Here is an 18932-nt window from a genome sequence, read left to right as displayed (position 1 = left end):
GTGGTTGTGTTTTTCAACGGGATGGATTATGTGTTAGGTTCTGCGCCAAGGAAAATATGGCCTTTCTCGGGGTACATGAGCCAAGGAAACGGCTTCCAGCTGGAAGAGTCAATCCGCCACAGGTGGAAAATAAAAATAAGCCTTCATGCTTTGGCACGCAGGCGTACGTTTTGGCAAGGAAGGAGTCTGCCACTGTGTACCATTCAAGGGGTTGCATTGGAAGGGACTGAGCATCTGGCCATGCACCGGCTCAAAAAGTCGTGACTCTCTTACAGCGTGGAAAAGGACACACCGCTCAGGATGCAGCCGGCCTCTTGGGGTTTCTTTGCCACTTGCTCCGTCTCCCATAAGAGGCCAAGAAAGAACAGAAAAACTGCAAAGGCTGTGGGGAGGAACTGGGTCTCTTAAGAACGTCTCTCGACACATCAAGGCGTTCGTTCCACTGAGAAAATGGGGAACAGCTGCAAGATTCTTTGTTTATCAGGCCTTTTGTTCAGGAAAATTTGTATTAAGATGCATGCTTTTTTTGGGGGGGGGACAGGAAATGGCGGTATTTTGCATGTGTGCAAATGCAACATTTTGGCACCAAAAGCAGTGTGCCATGCACAGGGGATTGAATAAGCCAAAAATGTTGACTTTTGTGCAACTCCCTCAAGCATTTTCTGCAAACAACCAACCACTCACCCAAACCGTAGATTCTCCCCCCCAAAAAATCCCAAATTGTATTATTATTATTATTATTATTATTATTATTATTATTAGTCCAATACACAAACCGCTACACCGCACTGATCTGTACGCATCTTCCCAATATTTCAGAGATTAAAAACAGGGACACATATGGCTGAGGCACATCAAGAGTTGAGTCAAAAGGATGTGGCCAGACAAGAAGAGGAGGGCAAAAGTTGAACCAACAGGGAAACCTTGGATGTTGTTGGACTGCAACTGCCAGCATTCTTTACCATTGTCCCTGCTGGCTAGAGCTGCTGGGAGTTATAATACAACAACATCTGGGAGTGGGGGCACATATCTGCCACTTTCTGGTGTGAAGGAATTGGAAGGGAGAAGGGATGCAACTTGGTTTGGCGGAACTGGTCTTAAAGGAAGCTTTAGCAGAAGGGAAGTTTTCCATACCGGCTGAAATTAATCCCCAGCTCTGCAGTCTGCTTCCATTAGGGCCAAGACACACCAAACCAGCCTTCCTTCACATCAAGTTGCATCCCTTTGCAGGCTCCTCCCTCCTCCTGGTCTTCCCCACCAAGGGCATCCTCTCCATCATCATCAGGCTGCTCTGCTGTTTCCCATGGAAACGGTTGTCGGAGCAACAGATGAGGGAATCCCATCCTCAGGTCCTTGAACCTCAGCAGCCACCCTTGCTGCTTGCCTTGGAAAAATTCACTGCCACCTGTGCAGAAGGGATCTGCCAGGCCAGGATAGCCTACCCTTGCCCAGCAAAGAACCAGCGCTTGGTTCTGGCGTTTTTGGAGTGCAAGAAGGCGGCCCACCGCACCACCCAGAGCCATGTTAACCAGCCCATGTGGGTTTGCATTTTCACATCATCAAGCAGAGGATGTCACGGATTTGGATTTGGAGATGTGGAGATTCAGTGTTTGGTTTTTCAAGTTCCTAGACCTTAGGCTTGTGGCAAAATGCATAAACATTGGAGCCACAGAAATGCAAAAAGGGAGGTGAGTCGGGATGCAAGCTGTGATCAGTTGGCCAGCACTCCACAGAATTAATCAGGTGTGTTTGTGTGTGGGAATCACTTGTTTTGTTCTTTTAAACACTTTTGATTCTGAAACAGGGCATACAAGGGAGAACCTCAAATATATCCTTTTGTTCTAATGCAAGAGAAGGAATCATGCTCTCCTCCCCAAGAGGTTTTTGGACAAAGTCCCAGGCAGCCTAGCCAATGGAAGAAATTGTTTTTAAAGTGAGGGGGCTCAACCTTAACAAGCAGGTGGTTATTAATCTTGCCTGCTTGCAAGGGGAGAGCAGACCACTTTTCCAATCCATTATCCTCCAAAAATCCTTAAATATGAAGATGCTATCAAACATCAAGTCTCCATAGAATATCCTCCATGCGTTCAATGGAGCTTAATCCCAAGTAACTGTGCACAGAAGAGATTGCATGTGGCCTTTATTATTCCTGGGAAGGCTTAACGACAATTGCTGTCTTAATTTTTCTTAATATACTTCTTACTGATACTACTTGAGGAGGATCAACCACATAAAGGAATATTCACCATCTAATTTTGCAAGACCTTTTCAAGGGGGGGGGGGAGTTCAGTATCCCTAGCCTAGTCTTGGGGGGTCTTGAGGGTCCCCTTGCACCCTAATTCCAGAGTCCCTGAATGATGGACCTTGCAGTCCAACAACATCCAGAGGGCTGTATCCTGCTCACCCCATCATGCTAATGAACAAAAGCATTTGCAGATTAAACTGCCAAGCTCCCTAATGCCATCAATCACTTAGAAAGGGCTCCTCTATGGAGCCAAGGGCAATATGCAAATGTATTTAAATACAATCAGTTAAAAAGCAGAGGTTTCCCTCAGTTCTTTAATCCATGGCCAACCCTTATCTGTAGAGGGAAACACATCAGGGAAGGCAGTATGATACCTGCCTTTGCTATTATTTCAAAAGCATGCCACAACCTGAGATAGCTGCTGGCAATTATCTCTACAGATTCAAGCTACTGGGCCTCCGAATGGCTAGAAAAGCTGCCTGATTTAGGCCCAGGCTATCTGACAGACTGTACCTCTTGCTATGTGTTTGTACAGATCCCAAGATCCACAAGTGAGGCCCTTGTTTCAGTCCCATTACCTCCACAGGCACAGGGACCATTCATACGACAAAATTGCAGCACTATTATTCCACTTTCCTTCCTATGAAACTGTGCGGTTTGTAGCCTGGGGAAGAACTTATCTAGCTGAGAAATCCTAAATGCCCTTCCCTTTATAAAACACAGATGGTCCCAAGTGAATAGGGAGAAGGAGTATTTCCTACTAGGGATGACTGGAGCAGCAAAGTGGCATTAAAACGAACAGAGAGGTACAGACCAGTTGAAGATCAGAGCTAAGATGAATTTCCTGGAAGGAGAAACAGGCTATCTTGAAAGGGCAGTTGGTTTACCCAGCATCTCTTTCCCTACAATAGCAGATATTCTGAAATGTAAGGAAAGCTGATCGTCCACAAGGTCAAAGCGAAGATCGAGGGAACAAACACTGGCATTTAAGGCAATTCACAGCTTTCCAAAGGTGCAGACGATGCACAGTTGTGAAGTTTGTTGTTTTTTTTTTGCTGGGTCACCAACATTAAATTGGGAAATGAGCTACATTTGGAAAAGCGGTGATTGGAAGCCAGCACAAAAGAGGAGGAATTGAAGCACACGCAGCTATTTCAGAAGCAATCATTTTTATATTCGTACAGGGAGTAGTGTGGGTGGCTGAAACACGGCTCTTTTAATGGAAGCCAGAGAAGCCTAGATTGACAGGCTTCTTCTCAGCTCTTGATTTTAACTACTGCACTGTATTACAGCAGCTGCTGGCAAAGAAGAAGAGTGAGGAACTGGTCCATGTTAAAAGGAGCAGTGCAGAAGTCCAAATACAGAAATGCTCCCAGCTGCAAACTGTGTCTCTTTGTATCAAGGCTACTTTGGAAGAAAACATTCTGGATATGTTCAGAAACACTTTGCTGGCTGGGAACCCCAATACTCAAAATAGCTTCTGGTTTTTAAAAATCGTGGACCCAAACCAACTCACCATTGTTGCAGCAGAATTGCAAGGATGCCACATGGCCAGTGAAGGAAGAGATACCTTTGGAAACAAGCCCTCTCCTGCCCAGGACCACATTCAAAGGCCTTGCTCTGCAAAAGTCGCTTTGAGTCAGGTCCTCTCCTTAAAACTGTCATGCCTTCCTCTCCACTCAGCAACACAACTGGCTCAGAACACCAAGTTATTCTTGCTACCTTCTTTGTTCATCTAGCCAATGACTCTGCTTTTAAGTATAACTTCCAAAAGGCAATAACTTGACTAAGCCAGTCAAGTGAACCCTCTCTAGGTCTCATTCCAGACGTCAAAAACGCTATCCAAAGTGCTGACCACCACCATCCCAACACCTGGATACCTCCTTTAAAGTTCAGGCTAAATCCCTGCACAGACTAACCACCCAATTGCCACAAAGGTCTTTGCCCTCTCTCCCCAACACAATTGCAAAAAACCAAGGTATAAAATTGTTAGCCATTTTTATTGAAGCAAGAGGTGGTCTCTTTAAAGGAGGCAAGTGAACAGGTTGGAAGCACAAGATGTTTCTGGGAGAAGGATGCTTGGGTTTTTCCCTTTTGATTTCCAAAGGAGAATTAGGCTAAAGTAGCACCAGGTCCAGAAGGTAAAGTCCTGTAGGAGGTTGCTAATAGCCTTCTAGAGGAGGGAAAAATGAAAAGAGGACTCTCTCCTATGCCAGTAGGAGGATCTCCTTAACAGCACAGCTGGGGCAGTCTGGGAGCTGAAGGCCCCTAAGGCTCTATGCCCACTGGGGCATTTTGTGGAGGCTCTAGCCCCCAAAAGGCATGTTTCCAAGTTCTGGAATCCTGATTAAAAATTGGGGGCACATTTTACTCTTAGGTCTTACAAACATGCCAGAGGTAGAATCTATATTACTGAAGTCAAGAGAGAGACACACACAACTCTCCATGTGTTCAACTGCAGCTCCCAGCATTCATCAACATTGGTTGCTGGGAGCTGCAGTCCAACAAACTCCAGAGGGACTCATGCACCCCTCTGGTCTGATGTCTCATTACAGATAATTTCTCGCAACACATGACTTTCCAGCGTCCCGGCTATGGCATCCATCTCTCCAATCTGGTTTTTGACACTGTGCAATCCTTTTTCTTCCCCAATAGTCTTCTGGAAAGAACTTCCTCCACCCCTCAGCTTTCTCTGCCCCTTCTTTCAATGGTGCTTCCCTCCCACCATCCCCATGTATTTCAAATGCAGCGAAATGGGGTGATGGTGGGATGAACTTGCAGCGGTCCACGGTGTCCCGTCCCGTCCACCTCTTGGATTCATGCGGCTGAAATGGAGACAAATATGAAAAGGAAAAATGGTCCTTAAAATGGGTTATGGTTTATGGCAGAGAGACAGGAAAGGACACACAAGGGATTAGGCAAAAGCAAAAGGCTGCAGCTGTTCAAAGCAGGGATAGGCAACTGTGACAAACACATGGACCAGCGTTCTGCCCAGGGACTCCCACTTTTGTTTTTGAAGGAAGGGCCCTTTCACATGACAGCATTATAGCACTGTGATTCCATTTTAACAGCCATCATAAATTCCTATGGAATCCTGGGACCGGTAGTTTGTTGAGGCGCTAGAGCTCTCCAGATGACTTCTCAGTACATCTCCCTAAACTGCAAACCCCAGGATGCAACCATGGCAGCTGAAGTGGAATGATAGTGCTGTAAGTGTGTAGTGTGAAAGGGCTCTTAATATTCTTGGGTGTTCATTCCCTTTTTATTTCCAGGGAAACTAGAAAAGTCAAAGGCCACAAGAACAGTCACATCCCTCTTTTAAGGCACCAATGTGCCACCCTCTATAACATTGTTCTTAAGGCAGCTTACACTGCAAAATTACAGAAACACCCAATGGAGGGAGGAACTGGCGGTCACTCAGCTAAGCAGACCTTGGCTTGACCTAAGAGGGCAGTTCTCATGTTTGTTGTTTAATAGCTGCTTCCCTGCAGCTTCCTAGGATGCCACCGGCTCTCCCCTCTCCCTTAGATTATAACACAGGCCCTCTTTAGACAGACCTACAAAGATGCCCAAAGCAGCTTACGCTCACCAGAGAACTCCTAATCCTAGTGAACAAGACGTCCCTGTCTCAAAGATGGCAACAAAAGAATGGCTCTGATTGTGTCGTGTCATCTCCTTCGCGAGGCACGCAATCCCCAGAAGGGCCATAGAATTGTCCGTTGGGGATAATTTAGGAGAGATTACGCCTAGGACCGATAGCGCACGCAAGACACAAAGGAAAACGGGTTGCTAGCAGCCATTCCCAATGCTTGGCTCTTCCTACATGCAGCTCTGTGAAATGGGCCCTCCTCTAGAGGAGAAATGCGTGGGAGGAAAATACACCCTTTGCAACAAAGGAGATACTATAGATGTAAACCCTCAGATACTTCATTCACACATGCAAAGATGAGTGCTAACAGTAGTTTCCCCATCGTTGTGGAAGAAAATTAATATTCCTCCATAAAATTCTCTTCATATCTGAACGTGTCAAAGTGTTGCAGAGAAATTAGTCTGTGTAGGAAAAACACAATTTGTTTCCTTCCCCCAAATCCTGCTTTCTGCATAGGAAAAAAGGTTTGTTGTGCAGAGAGGTGCTTTCTGCACAGAAAACAGGAGAGAGGCATTTGCACACAGTGATTTCTTTGCGACACTTTGGGACATTCAAATTCCAGGAGAAACTGCTCATTTATTATACAGTAGCTCCCAACTGGATTCCCTGGCATAGGTTTACTAACTTTTGTGTGTGTGTTAGATAACCTTACTTGTTTTGGACTTCAGAGGGGACTAGCCTATTGAGAAGCTGTTTCGAGTAGTTAGCCCAACTAGGGCTGGGAGTGAGGTTACAGGTGTGTGGGGAAATCCGTGTGGGCTCAAGCCTTATAAGACCTGGACCGTTAATCAATACCTCACAAAATATTTTTTGGTATCTCAGCAGCCCAGATATTGGACATAAATGTCTGTTGCTAAGTTTAGGTAGGGACCCATGAACAGGCATCTTGCTCCAAGGCCAACTCACAGTGCCACAGGCGCACCTGTGTCTTAATACTGTGAGATAAGGCAGGTTTAATTTGGAGACAGACACTAGTTCAAGCCAGCCAGCATTTTCAACTTCAACTACATACTTTCAACCACCACTGTTTGGTGTTAAAAGGGAAACGCACTCTTATCATCATCTTCACGGGCTAAGTGCTCTTGCCCAGTGAGATACGTCCCTAATCTATTTAACCATTCTTCAACAAAAAGCACATCCCTTTGAGAAGAGTCATCCGCATGCAAAGAAAGGTATTTAAAGAAAAATGAAAGAATAAAAGAGGGAGAGAAGGAAGGGCAAGGACACAGGTCAGTGGACAGATAAAATGGCTCCCTCCCCATCCTGCTCCCCCTGAGAAGGACATTCTGTGCTTTCTGACCCTGATCTATTATGTCAGCTAAACATCTGGCGGCAGTGACCCTGGAAGCAGGCAGGCCTATCCATGGCCACCAGAATTTGCACCCTTATCATGCTGTCATGAAACACAGTACTGACCAGGGACGTAGCCAGGGAGGGGGGTTCTTGGGGTCCAGACCCCCCCTTCCATTAGAAAAATGGTGTGTGCTGCTGCACCACTGCACCCAAGCCCCATTATAATGATGGCACTTAGTCTGGACCCCCCCTTCCTAAGATCCTAGCTATGTCCCTGCACTGACCCAGCAGCATTAATTAATATTTATGGAAAGTGGAGGCTAAGTGGCAACCCTGTTTGATAAGAGCCATGAACAGAACCGTATTACGAAACTGGAGCCTTCCCTAACCAACTCAAGTGCATCTCAAGGATATCGGAAAGGCAGGTTAGAATTACACCAGGATCAAGAGCTCACAGCAGCTTCAAGGTCCTGTTGGATCTCGTGGGTTTCTGGTAGAAAAATTCCCAGGGGGAAGAGAACAGGTTGTAAAGAGGACAGGCGGGGCAATTATCCTTGTGTTGCCCAATTCAAGGACTTCTAGCGATCTTTCTGGTCCTAGGGAGATTCAAGGTTGGTTAAGCCAAGCGCTGTGCCAGTTCTTATCACTGGGGCTCAGCTGCATATCTTGCTCAAGCAAAGGTGGCTTGCAGATTCCACTCCCATGTACACAACTCAACCCACGCAGGAAGACTCCACTTAAAGGCGGAGAAAAGGAGCTGAGAAGTAGACAGCATGGTTTGTCTTGTAACTCCAGCCCACACTAGTGTGGTTCTAACTGAGCTGAGAAATTCTCAAGCCTGCACATTCACCTAATCCAACTTGCCCTTATTTTGTTATCTCCTCCTGTGATAGCTTATGTATAAGTGAACAGAAAAGTAGAATTCTCCAACCTGAACAAGCTACAGAGTTCAAAGAGATGGTCAACTTGGTCTCTTTTAGCATAAAAAGGCATTAAAGCAATCCAGTAGCACCTTTGAGACTAATTATTTCATGCTACTTCAGCATTCCAAGTTCCACTTCTCAGAAGCTTCTAGTCCTCATGAAAAGTGGAATAATAGAGCTATTACAGCAGTGTGATATTGGCCTGAGTCCCATAGTAGCTATTGGACTCCCTTATGCCCTTTTTGTGCTACAAAGAATAAGCAGCTTTGCATCTATTTCGTTTATTTGGCTTCACCTACAAGCAGCAGCAAGGCTCCTTCACCAAATGTTTCATGTGGGTCTTACAAGTTTCTTAAGTCATGAGGTCCAGAAGTTTCTCTTTTAAAATAAGTCAGTGAGGTGCAGAATCTGTTCTGGTTGTGCTAGCCAATGTAATGAACTTAATTTGTACTGCATCTGCAATGCACAAATATGCATTTTGACACCGTTTTAACAGTCATGGCTCTATGCTACGGAATCCTGGGATTTGTAGTTTGTTGTGACACCAGAGTTCTCTGACAGAGAAAGCTAAATATCTCACAAAACTACAAATTCCAGAATTTCATAGCATTCAGCCATGGCAGTTAAAGCAAACTTAAAGCAAATTTCAAACTGCATTATTTCTGCAATGCAGATGCAGCCTTGGTGAAAGGTTTCAGGGCTTCCAAATATCTCCTTTAAAGTTTGGATTAAAAACTGGAATGGATTCACTCTTACACTGACATGGGGGGGAAAGCGGAGCTGTGAAGTCTGGTGCTAGGTCCCGGGGCTTATGCTTTCACTGTTGTGAAAGTGTGGAATAGAGACTCCTCCCTTGAGTCAGTGTGAGCTGGTTGCAATGCTATCTGACCCAAGCAAAACAGGATGTCTATAATGCCATGTAGACGCCTTTCCCTTCAGACACCTGTGCTTCGGTACATACTCTCTTAAGCTGCCACGGCATCCAATTTCCTGCTGCTACGGAGCCAAGGACTCAGGGAGCGAGGATGCCAGCCAAACACCTTGCTTCCTGCCACCACTCAGACATGACCTTTACAGAGCACTGTGGGCCAGGATGACAGACACGTAGGTGGAAACCACAAAGACAGCACCAATGTTTTTCCGATCTTAACCAGGTCTCCCAGATCAGCAGCAGCAAAACAGTTTCGTTTTTTGACTCAGCAGCTGTAATCCTCTTCCTAAAATGGGAGGGCCAATCTTAGTCCGCTGCACCCCCTGCAGGTCATCTGCAGCCACAGGCCGAAAGCGTTCCCCCCAAAAATAATATATACGTACAAATCAGAGAGAATCACATTCTGTTTTAATGGACAGTCTGATCAGCCCTTCCTCCCTGGCTCTTCCACACTCCCTCCTAAGGTGCTCCCAGTCTATCCATTTATATATCTATCTCCCTCTCTGTTTACCTCTCTCTCTCTGATCCCAGAAGACAGGAAAGAAGGAAGGAAGGACCAGACAGGAGAAGAGCCCTAAATGAACATGACCAGGTCTTTACATGTTGCTTTCGAGAAAGCGGCCAGGATGCTGGCAAAAACCACATCCGGGGACTGGGAAGCATCGACAGCTGTGTGGATCCCACGCCGGGAGTAGTAGTCAACCAGCGGCGTTGTCTGGGTGTGATACGCTTTCAGGCGAGTTTTCAAGGCAACTTCATTGTCATCTGAACGCCGGATCAAGGGCTCCCCAGTCACCTGGCAAAGAGGAAGGTGCAAGTGAGAAAAGGTGGCCCCAGGAAAGTGGAAGATATCACTCAGGGCTACTAAATATTTTCTCAAAGGAAGTAATGGGTAATTTGAGCAATTTTCTTCCCATTAGAAGACTGATATAAAAAAAACACCATTTCTAAAACCTATATACAATTTGGGACTTTGCACACTGTCATTTTGCAGAGAAAATAGCTTTTGCTGGTCCCAGGTTGTTCTTGTGACAATTTCTCAATATTATAAAATCATGTTTTTGTAATATTATTTCCATACCTAATGACACCCAGACTAAGTTTCCTGCAGGAATTCCGAAGCCAGGAAAATATCCAGCATAGTAAAATACTCAACTCCAGGTTTCTAAGGTGGACTATGAGGGAGCTTTGAAGTGCCCTGCTGATCCTGACCTAAACCAAATGAAGAACTAGAACTGAAATGAACTGGAACCAGGCAAATGTAGAGTCACAGCTCTGCATCTCTTGTGCTGCTGCCAAGGAAGCTGGGATGCAGAGTTCTACAAATGGCACCTTAGGTTTACAAACCAAATATGTAAGTAGAAAGACTAACAGCACAAACCGTTTTGCTGTTTATATTTGTTGCTGTTCTTTTCAGCAGTTGCACTTTTAATGGCTTTTAATTTTTGTTGCTGGACTGCAACTCTTAGCAGCTCTAACCAGTGATGAGGAATATGCTGGGAGTTGCAGCCCACTAACATTTGGAGCAAGTAGCATTACCGAAAGTATAAATACAAATTTGATGTCTTCCCTGCCTTTATGGAAGGTATTACAAAGTTTCAAAGAAGAACTGGGGAACTTGTGGCTCTGCAGATATTGCTAGACTACAATTCCCATTGCGGACCACTGATCTGGCAGAAAAGGGCTGATGGGAACAGTAGGGCCACAGGTTCCCCTGGTCTGTGCGAGAGCAGTCCAAGGCAATTTGAACAGAGCCATGAAGAGCTAGAGTTCAAAACAGGAACGACACCTACGTCATCCTTCATGGGGGCCTTTGGAGGGTTGAATTCTTCATGGTACGAACGGCCGCTTGCTTGGTGGATCAGCCTAGAAGAGAGCGACAGGTATCAGTGAAGCTCATTTTTAGACCTGCTCAAGGCAAAGAGTTCCAGTGAAGATTTATTCAGAAGTCAGATCATCAAGCAATGCATCAAGTATGATTTATCACACAGGTGCGAATGTTGCTGCCCTCTAGACAACATTGGGTTGTATTTCCCAGCTTTCTTGCAAAAACAACATTATAAGGAAAATGCTACTGAAAATATACCAAGCTTCCCCAAAGGAAAGCTGTTTCTCCATTACCTTCCAGTAATTCTCCGGATCAGCAAGGAGTCAGGGATGCTGAATTCAACGACAGACTCTAACTTCTCTTTTCTTTTTTCCATCAGTTCGTCCAGCTGCAGGATTTCAGGAAGAAGGGAAAAATACTTTTAAAACACACAAAAAGCAGATAATTCCTTTCCTGAAGCAATTAAATCCCCTCTGGACCAAGAAACCAATGAACCTGCAGTTCAGCAGTAGACCATTCATACTGGTGCTCAGGCAATGATTTTGTCATTATTTGGCAAAGCCTTAAAAATAAAACCCAGTAAACTTTCCTACATTCAATTCACCTCTTTGAATTTTTAATTATTTTTCCGGTGAAAAATCATCCCAAACCCTTTTAAAAATGCAACAAAATGTGGGCTTTTAGCTTTACTGGTGTTTAAAATCAGCCCAAACCAAAGCTTTTAAAACGAATACTTTTTAAGACTACAGTAACAAAGGACACCTGAACCCTTCAGCAGTATTTCATCACCGGTTGCAAAATCCTCCAAGCTGTGAGCACCTCCCAGTGGATGCCAGCATGAACTTAAATTATAGTGATATTGAGAGATTTGGACAGATGGCACATTCCCACTAAAAACTGGAAATACTAGCCAATCCAAACCAGTGAGCTGCTACATTGATATGAGGCAGACATTTACCCTGTAATCTTGGGGTGAGCAAAGCAGAACACTGGAGCCCATCAGGGCTATTTTTGTGGCTGTTGAATTGTTGACCCTTTATCAGAACAAAAAGAAATGTTACTTTCATCTCCTAAAAACCAGGAGCAGTGATTCAGCTTTTAAACAGGCAGAACCCACCTACTCCAAATAGTTCCACATCAGAAAATGCCCCAACTTTTCCAAATGAAAAGTGCATTTCTGGATTGATTTGAGAAGGGGAGCTGTTCCTATCAGTCTGTGTTTTCAAGGGGACCCAAAAGTTTTCTCCCATAGTTTTCAAGGGGAGCCAAAAGCCCACACAGATCTGCTGCCTCTCCTTGCCCTGAGCCTAGGAGCAGACCAAAGGGCACCTCTGGACTTGCTTACCATTTCTGCTTGCCGCACGGTACGAGGGAAGCCGTCCAAAAGGAAGCCGTTCCTGCAGGGAGGGGTCTCCAGGTTTTTCTCAATCAGCTCCACCACCATTTCGTCGCTCACCTTACAAGAGGCGGGGAAGGGGAGATGAGATGAGGGACAGAGGAGCCTTGTTTTAGCTGTGTACCTCACTCTGAATTATTTGCTCTACAAGCATTCCCTGCTCAAAGCGCACTGAATTCTTGAAACCGCTGTAGGCTGACAGTCATGGGATGGGGCTGTCAGCGCAGGGGCTGGATTTTGGGGACTTCATCATACCTCCCCGCTACAATTTTCATATTTCAGGCTACAGTTCAATCACACGTGACATTGATTTACACAGTGTTCTATAAATATGTATGTCACTTTCTGCTGTGGTCCTTGCTGTTGAGTAAACTACCATTAACAGACAACCTAAGGGTGGGATGTACAGGCAAAGCAGATTACTGGCTCAAGCAGAACAGCCACGCTATCTAGGATACCCAGCCACCTCTGTAACAGCCCTGCCCAGCCCACTGTTATTGCCATGAAAGCTGGGAGCAAAGGGTACAGATACGTACAATCCATCATAGTAGTCTTGGTCTAAAACCATAAAACTCTAAATGAAGCCTTGTTTGTAAGCTGTCAGGTGAATGAAATGTAGAAGAAAAAAGAAGGCCTTTTAGACCTCAAATCTGACTTTAAAGCAGTCTACAAAGCAAGAGGAAGTAATAAAAGGTGATTTCTGCTGGCATGAGGCTGGATTACACACGCTTCTAGATCCCCAATGCAGTTGTGGACTGCAGCTCCCAGCATTCTTTGCCATTAGCAGTGCTAGCAGGGCTGCTGGGGCTCATAGTCCTGCCTTCAGCTAGACAATGCATACAGATACTTCTAACATCTTTAAAATAATGTCATTGCTTATATCTTTTGAAGAAGAAATGTTTTGTATGCTGATCACAAAATGTTCCTCCTTGAAGGGAAAAGCAAAGGTCTTCTCCACATCAATTCTTACCACACTTTTGCAAATTGCTTTAACCTTTTAAATCATTTTAACTTGTCAAGCTGTTCGGTATGTTTTTAGACTGCTTGAGTTATTTATGAATGTTTTGAATTTTTAATCCATTAAAAAGTGTTTAAACTGATGTTGCTTGTTTGGCAGGAGGCATGCTCTTAATATTTTAATAAGGAAACAAGCAAACGGCCTTCGAGGGAACGTCTCAGAAAACATAAGGTCCGCAAATCAAAAGAGCAGAGGGAGAAAGTGGGATCCTCAGTCAGGAAGGCTAGGGAAAAGTCACCTTCTGCTAAAACTCAAAACATTAATATAACGGGAACATCAAGTTCTGCTTCATACAGTTGTTTCATAAATCAGGATATAAGACCTGGCAGGTCAGCAAATTGAATGTGTTTCCAGCAGTTCCACAAACGATTCCAAATCTCCGCCGACACGTCCAACACGCCATTTCCTTGGTGGGATGTGTCCAATTGTCCAGCGCATAATTCAAAGGCCAACAGAACGTCGCCAGAGCAGAAAGCTGGGCCTCCAGTTCATTCGATTTACAAATTGAGTTCTCTAAGCCACAGCTTTCCCTGGCTGTATCGCAAGGGAAAGAAAGCTCTGGCTCCTTTCCAGAGCTAGGTTACAACATGGTTTTGCATCAGAGCTGTCGGAGACCTAAGGATTTCGCACAGAGCCATACAGCAACTGTTTCTCGAATCAACTGTTAAAATTGTTTAGTAAGCTTTCAGGCTGTTTAAATTATGCCTTCCTTTCTTTTCAGTTTCTACGACTATTCTAAGTCAAAAGGCCCTTCTCTGCTGTGGCAGCCTAGTCGCGGAATATCATCCTCTGACAGCTCCGAAGGGTGCTCAAACTGGTGTCATTCTGGCATCAAATCAAAACATGTCTTTTTGCTTAAACTGTTCCAAGTTAAATTGATTTCATCCAAATGGACAACACAGGTGTAGTTTTACAGTCTCTAAAACTGCTTCGGCCGACTTAAAACTGTCTTGTTTCCACCGATCAAACTGTTTAAAGTAGCATTTATAGTTCGTTTAATTATTTTCCCTTTCCTGTTTAGTGTACACAACCTAAGAGCCCACAATTAAATCAGAACCTATATATTTGACAACGTTTAGTAAGTAATCAAATTGTGTTAGCTGAATTTTACCCCTGTGCCACCCCTGGTGTCTTGTGATATCAGACCAGATATAAACATCTGATATTGATATCAGAGATGAAGCCAGTAATGGTGTAAAAAGCCAGTGTGATGTAGTGGTTTGAGTGTCGGACTACAACTCTGGAGACCAGGGTCCGAATCCCAGCTTGACTGTGTAAACACCCCTTGGGTTTACACAGTCACAGTCTCTCAGCCCCAGAGGATGGCAAAAGCAAACCCCCTCTGAAGGAACTTGCCAAGAAAGCCCCACGATAGGTTCACCTTTGGGTCACCATAAGTCAAGTAGGACTTGAAGGTAGACAACAACAACAACATACATATTTCACTGATGCATATATCTGCCTCTCTACAAATGCAAAAGGTTCGAGGCAGGAGCGGCTCGGCGCCTACCAGCTTCCCGGCGTCCATCGTCTGCTTCAAGCGTTTCCCCAGATCTGAGCCAGTAGCCACCATGGCCCTCAGCATGTCTCCGGTGGCCAAGTGGCACACGCAGTAGGTTTCGGCAAGACGGGGAGCCTGGAATGAGAAAGAGAAGAATGAAACTGCCAAACTAAGGGCAAGTCCACAGGGCGGCTGTTGGGCAAAACCACTTTTTCTTTGTGCACATTTCGCACACGCACATCCGGGAGGTTTTACAACACTGGTGGAAACGTTTTGCAATTTGACCGTACACAGGGGCTACAACTGAACTGTCTTCTGGTGCTACACACTGGTTGGAAAAGTGGATGCAGCATATGAGTAGAGGGGAGTAGAGGTGGATGCAGCATATGAGTAGAGGTGGATGCAGCATATGAGTAGAGGCTGTTGACTCCCTCCTCCCCAACTACTCTTAGAGTAGGGTCCAAAACACACTGCAGAGACCATCCACTTCAAGACCGCTTTATTATTAATAATAAGAATTTCTATGTTCACATTCCCCACTTAGTAAAATTTTAAGCGCTAACCTAAGTCATATTGTAACATCCCACCACCTCTTTTCAATAAGCCGCTCCTTCCCTACACGCTCCCTTTAACTGTTGTGTGTTTTATGTGTTCGCTGCAATAAACAAATCAACCCCTCCCCCTTTTCTCTTTTAACATCCAATCTACATCCTCTGTTGACTTCCCTGATAACACAATACAACGGTTGTTACTTCTTATTGTTTCGCCCGTTGCGTTCGTCTTTTAATTAAGCTAAAAGCCCTAACCGCTCTCTGACAGGGTCCATTTACCCCAATCTCCCTCATTCCTTACCCCTTCGTGTTTAATTATGTCTACTTCTCCCATCGTCTCATTATAGTCTCCCATTTCTTTCCATACTGTTGTACATTGTCAATCTGTCCAATGCAACCGACTCATTGAATCTCACTATCTACTCTCCCATAGTAAATGACTACTTTAATTGCCCTGGCTCAGCGCTAGGGAATCCTGGGAAATGTAGTTTTGTGAGTCACTTAGCCCTCAACGACGACGACAACAACAAAGTAGTCATAGTAATAGCAGCAGTAGTAACAATGATAACAAGTTAGTAAAAACAGCAAGGGTGGTAATATTATTAGCAATAGCAATTATAATAGTAGCAATAACAACAGTATTGACAATAGCAACATTAGCAATAGCAAAGAAGATACTAGTAGTTATAATAGCGGTAGCAATAATGATAATAAGGGCAGTAATAGCAGTAGTAGTAATACTAACTAATAATAATAAAGACAGTAATAGTAGTAATACTAATTGTAATGGTGATACTAATGAGGGCAGTAATAGCAGCAGTAGTAATACTAATTGTAATAAAAATAATAATGATAATAAGGGCAGTAATAGTAGTAATATTAGTAATTGTAATACTTATAATATGGGCAGTAATAGTAGTAGAAATAATAATAATTGTAATAATGTTATTAAAGACAGTAATAGTAGTAATAATTGTAATAATGATAACAAGGACAGTAATAATAGTAGTATTAATAATAGTAATTGTAATAATAATAAGGGCAGTAATAATATTAGTAGTAATAACTTAGTAGTAATAATTAGGGTAGTAATAATAGTAAAAGCGATGCTAATAATAATAATAAGGGCAGTAATAGTAATTGTAACAGTGATAATAAGGGCAGTAGTGTTAGTAGTAGCAATATCAGTAACAACAGTACATGTAATAGTAATAATGTTACAATGCACACATACAATAGTAGCAGGAGTAAGTGCAGTAATAGTAGCGATAGTAATAGTAACGAGTAGTTGCAATAGTAACTAAACGGTAACGAGGCTGGCCCTGGCCCTCACCTGCGTGCCCTTCCCTGCCCCCGGAGGCCCCAGAAGGACGGCCCTGATCCCCTTCCGGACCCCGCGGCCCAGGCCTCCTTCCCGGCCGCCTTCCGCGCACGGAGCCATGGCGACCACTCTCTGTCTCGAACCATGCAGTCAAGAGAGCCTCCCGTTCCTATTGGCTCCCGACACTTCCTGCTTCCGCCGCGGGCAGGAAGTGCGCTTCAACCAATCGCCTCTAAGAAGGAGGCTGGAGGGTTTGGGCTCTGATTGGTTAGTGCGTTGATGGGAGGCGGGATGAAGAAGGAGCCCGGATGGAAGGAGTTGCGCATGCGTCATGGCGGCGCGTGCTTTTACTTCCTACTCCTCCTCGCCCCTCCCACCCGGCCTTAAAGAGACAGGTGTCCGAAATTGCCGCACTGTGGAAACAATGCAGTTTGACGCCGCTTTAAGTGCTCTGGAATCCTGGGGCCTGTAGTTTCAGAAAGGTCCCTAGCCTCCTCTTTTATATTATATTATATATGATAATATAATATTTTATATATATATATATATATATATATATATATATATAAATTAAATATATATTATAGTATATTATATATATATATAATATAATATTGTATTATAATGTAATTATAAAATTATATATTATAATATTATATATATATATATTATAACATATATATTATAATACATATATATATAGAATATTATAATATAATAAACTATAATGTCATATGTATATATTATATTGTAATATAATATTATATATTATAATGACTGCTATTACTAATATTGCTGCTCTTACTACTTTATTAATTTATTTTCATTACTATCATAATTACTGTTTATATATATATATATATATATATATATAGTGGGTTGAATATTGTTGCATATATATATATATATATATATATATCCCACTCACTTCCATGCCAGCAATTGTATTTTATTATTATTGATGGGAGGTTTAGGGAGGGGAAGGGTTATAATGTTTTATGTGATATTGTGTTGATATTGTATGGTAACCCACTTCGATCATTCGGAGCAGCGGGATATAAATAATTTATTATTATCATTATTATTATTATTATTATTCTCTGCAGGTGCCAAAGCCACAGATGCAAGCGAAACGGCAGGAGTAAACTCCTCTAGAAAATGGCCACATAGACCGAAAAACTCACCAAAAACTCTGAAGACCAGGGTTCGAATCCCAGCTTGGCCACAAAACCCACTGAGAGATCTTGGTCAAGTCACTCTCTCTCAGCCTCAGGGGAAAGTCATGGCAAACCCCCTCTGAAGAACAAACATTGCCAAGAAAACCTCATTATAGGGCCTTAGGGTCACCAGCGTGGCATCGTGGTTTGAGCGTTGGACTGTGACTCTGGAGACCAGGGTTCGAATCCTGGCTCAGCCATGAAACCCATTGGGTGGCCATGGCGAGCCCCCTCTAAAGAATCCTACCAAGAAAACCCCACTGTAGGTTTGCCTTAGTTAGAAATGAAGGTACACAACAACAACAACAGCAGCAGCAGCAGCAGCAAAGGGTCACCATAAATCGGAGAGGGCTTGAAGGCATGCAACAATATATAATGGTATGTATACTCTTAATATACTACCAATAGTAACATAAATGCAAATATATGAACATTTCACATACTTTCCTTCACCTTTACAGTGGGCCCTTGTCTGGTTCCAGAACCCCACTGCGGACAACAAAATCCATGGATTCTAAAGTCCCATTATATACAATGGGGCATCATCATCATCATCATTGGTTCTAACCCCCCCCCCCCCATAGATACCAAAGTCCCATTATATGCAATAGACTACTACTATTATTATATTATTATTGTGGGTCCTTGTTATCCGCTGGGGTTTGATTCCAGGACACACACATAAACACACACACACACACACCCCAGATACCAAAATCTGTGTATGCTCAAGTCCCATTAAATACAACGGCACAGCAAAATGGTGTCCCTTACATAAAAATGGCAAAATCTAGGTTTGTTATTTGGAATATATATATATATATATATATATATATATATATTTGGAATATTTTCAAGCCGTGGATGTTTGAATCCCTGGATAAGGAAGGCCGACTGTAGGTAATAGTCCCTATTACAGGGAGGAAGTCAGAAAGGACTTAAAGGCACACAACTTGAAGGCACCACAACAACCAGTTCTTCCATAGCGGCCCTTCCCAATCGGCATTCCCCTGCCCTAGTTCATTATTATTATAATTTATTATTATTATCATTATTATT

At 43.6% G+C, this 18932-nt stretch overlaps 1 protein-coding gene across 3 annotated transcripts; it reads right to left on the bottom strand.

The window, feature by feature from the left end:
* Window positions 1–4226: 4226 nt before the first annotated feature.
* On the bottom strand, window positions 4227–16863 carry AK2 (adenylate kinase 2). Of its 3 annotated transcripts, none has more exons than XR_016271816.1 (7): window positions 16669–16862; window positions 14794–14919; window positions 12215–12325; window positions 11163–11257; window positions 10835–10907; window positions 9553–9837; window positions 4227–5070 (listed from the first exon to the last, which is right to left on the bottom strand). XR_016271816.1 is itself a non-coding variant. In XM_089478245.1 (7 exons), exons 1-7 carry the CDS (start codon window positions 16774–16776, stop codon window positions 5063–5065), a joined length of 717 nt encoding a protein of 238 aa, XP_089334371.1. In that variant the 5' UTR covers window positions 16777–16863; the 3' UTR covers window positions 4227–5062. The 3 variants fall into 3 exon arrangements, 2 of the variants coding, with proteins under 2 accessions (XP_089334371.1, XP_089334370.1); XM_089478245.1 differs by having other exon boundaries at window positions 9642–9837; window positions 16669–16863; XM_089478244.1 differs by lacking the exon at window positions 4227–5070 and having other exon boundaries at window positions 9428–9837.
* Between the last annotated feature and the right edge of the window lie 2069 nt (window positions 16864–18932).

This window comes from Sceloporus occidentalis, unplaced genomic scaffold (genome assembly GCF_023333645.1).
Source record: "Sceloporus occidentalis isolate IW3139 unplaced genomic scaffold, rSceOcc1.0.p SCAF_13, whole genome shotgun sequence".
NCBI lineage: Eukaryota > Metazoa > Chordata > Lepidosauria > Squamata > Phrynosomatidae > Sceloporus > Sceloporus occidentalis.
This window is presented reverse-complemented; position numbering and strand designations above follow the sequence as displayed.

Excerpts from the sequence above, each read along its gene's own strand:
- AK2 (XM_089478244.1), bottom strand. The coding sequence starts at position 16,776 with ATGGCTCCGTGCGCGGAAGGCGGCCGGGAAGGAGGCCTGGGCCGCGGG. Across the intron at positions 12,326-14,793 it reads CGATGGACGCCGGGAAGCTG|GTGAGCGACGAAATGGTGGT; the intron begins GTAGGCGCCGAG and ends GCCTCTTGTAAG. Across the intron at positions 9,838-10,834 it reads AGGCCCCCATGAAGGATGAC|GTGACTGGGGAGCCCTTGAT; the intron begins GTAGGTGTCGTT and ends CCTCTTTGCCAG.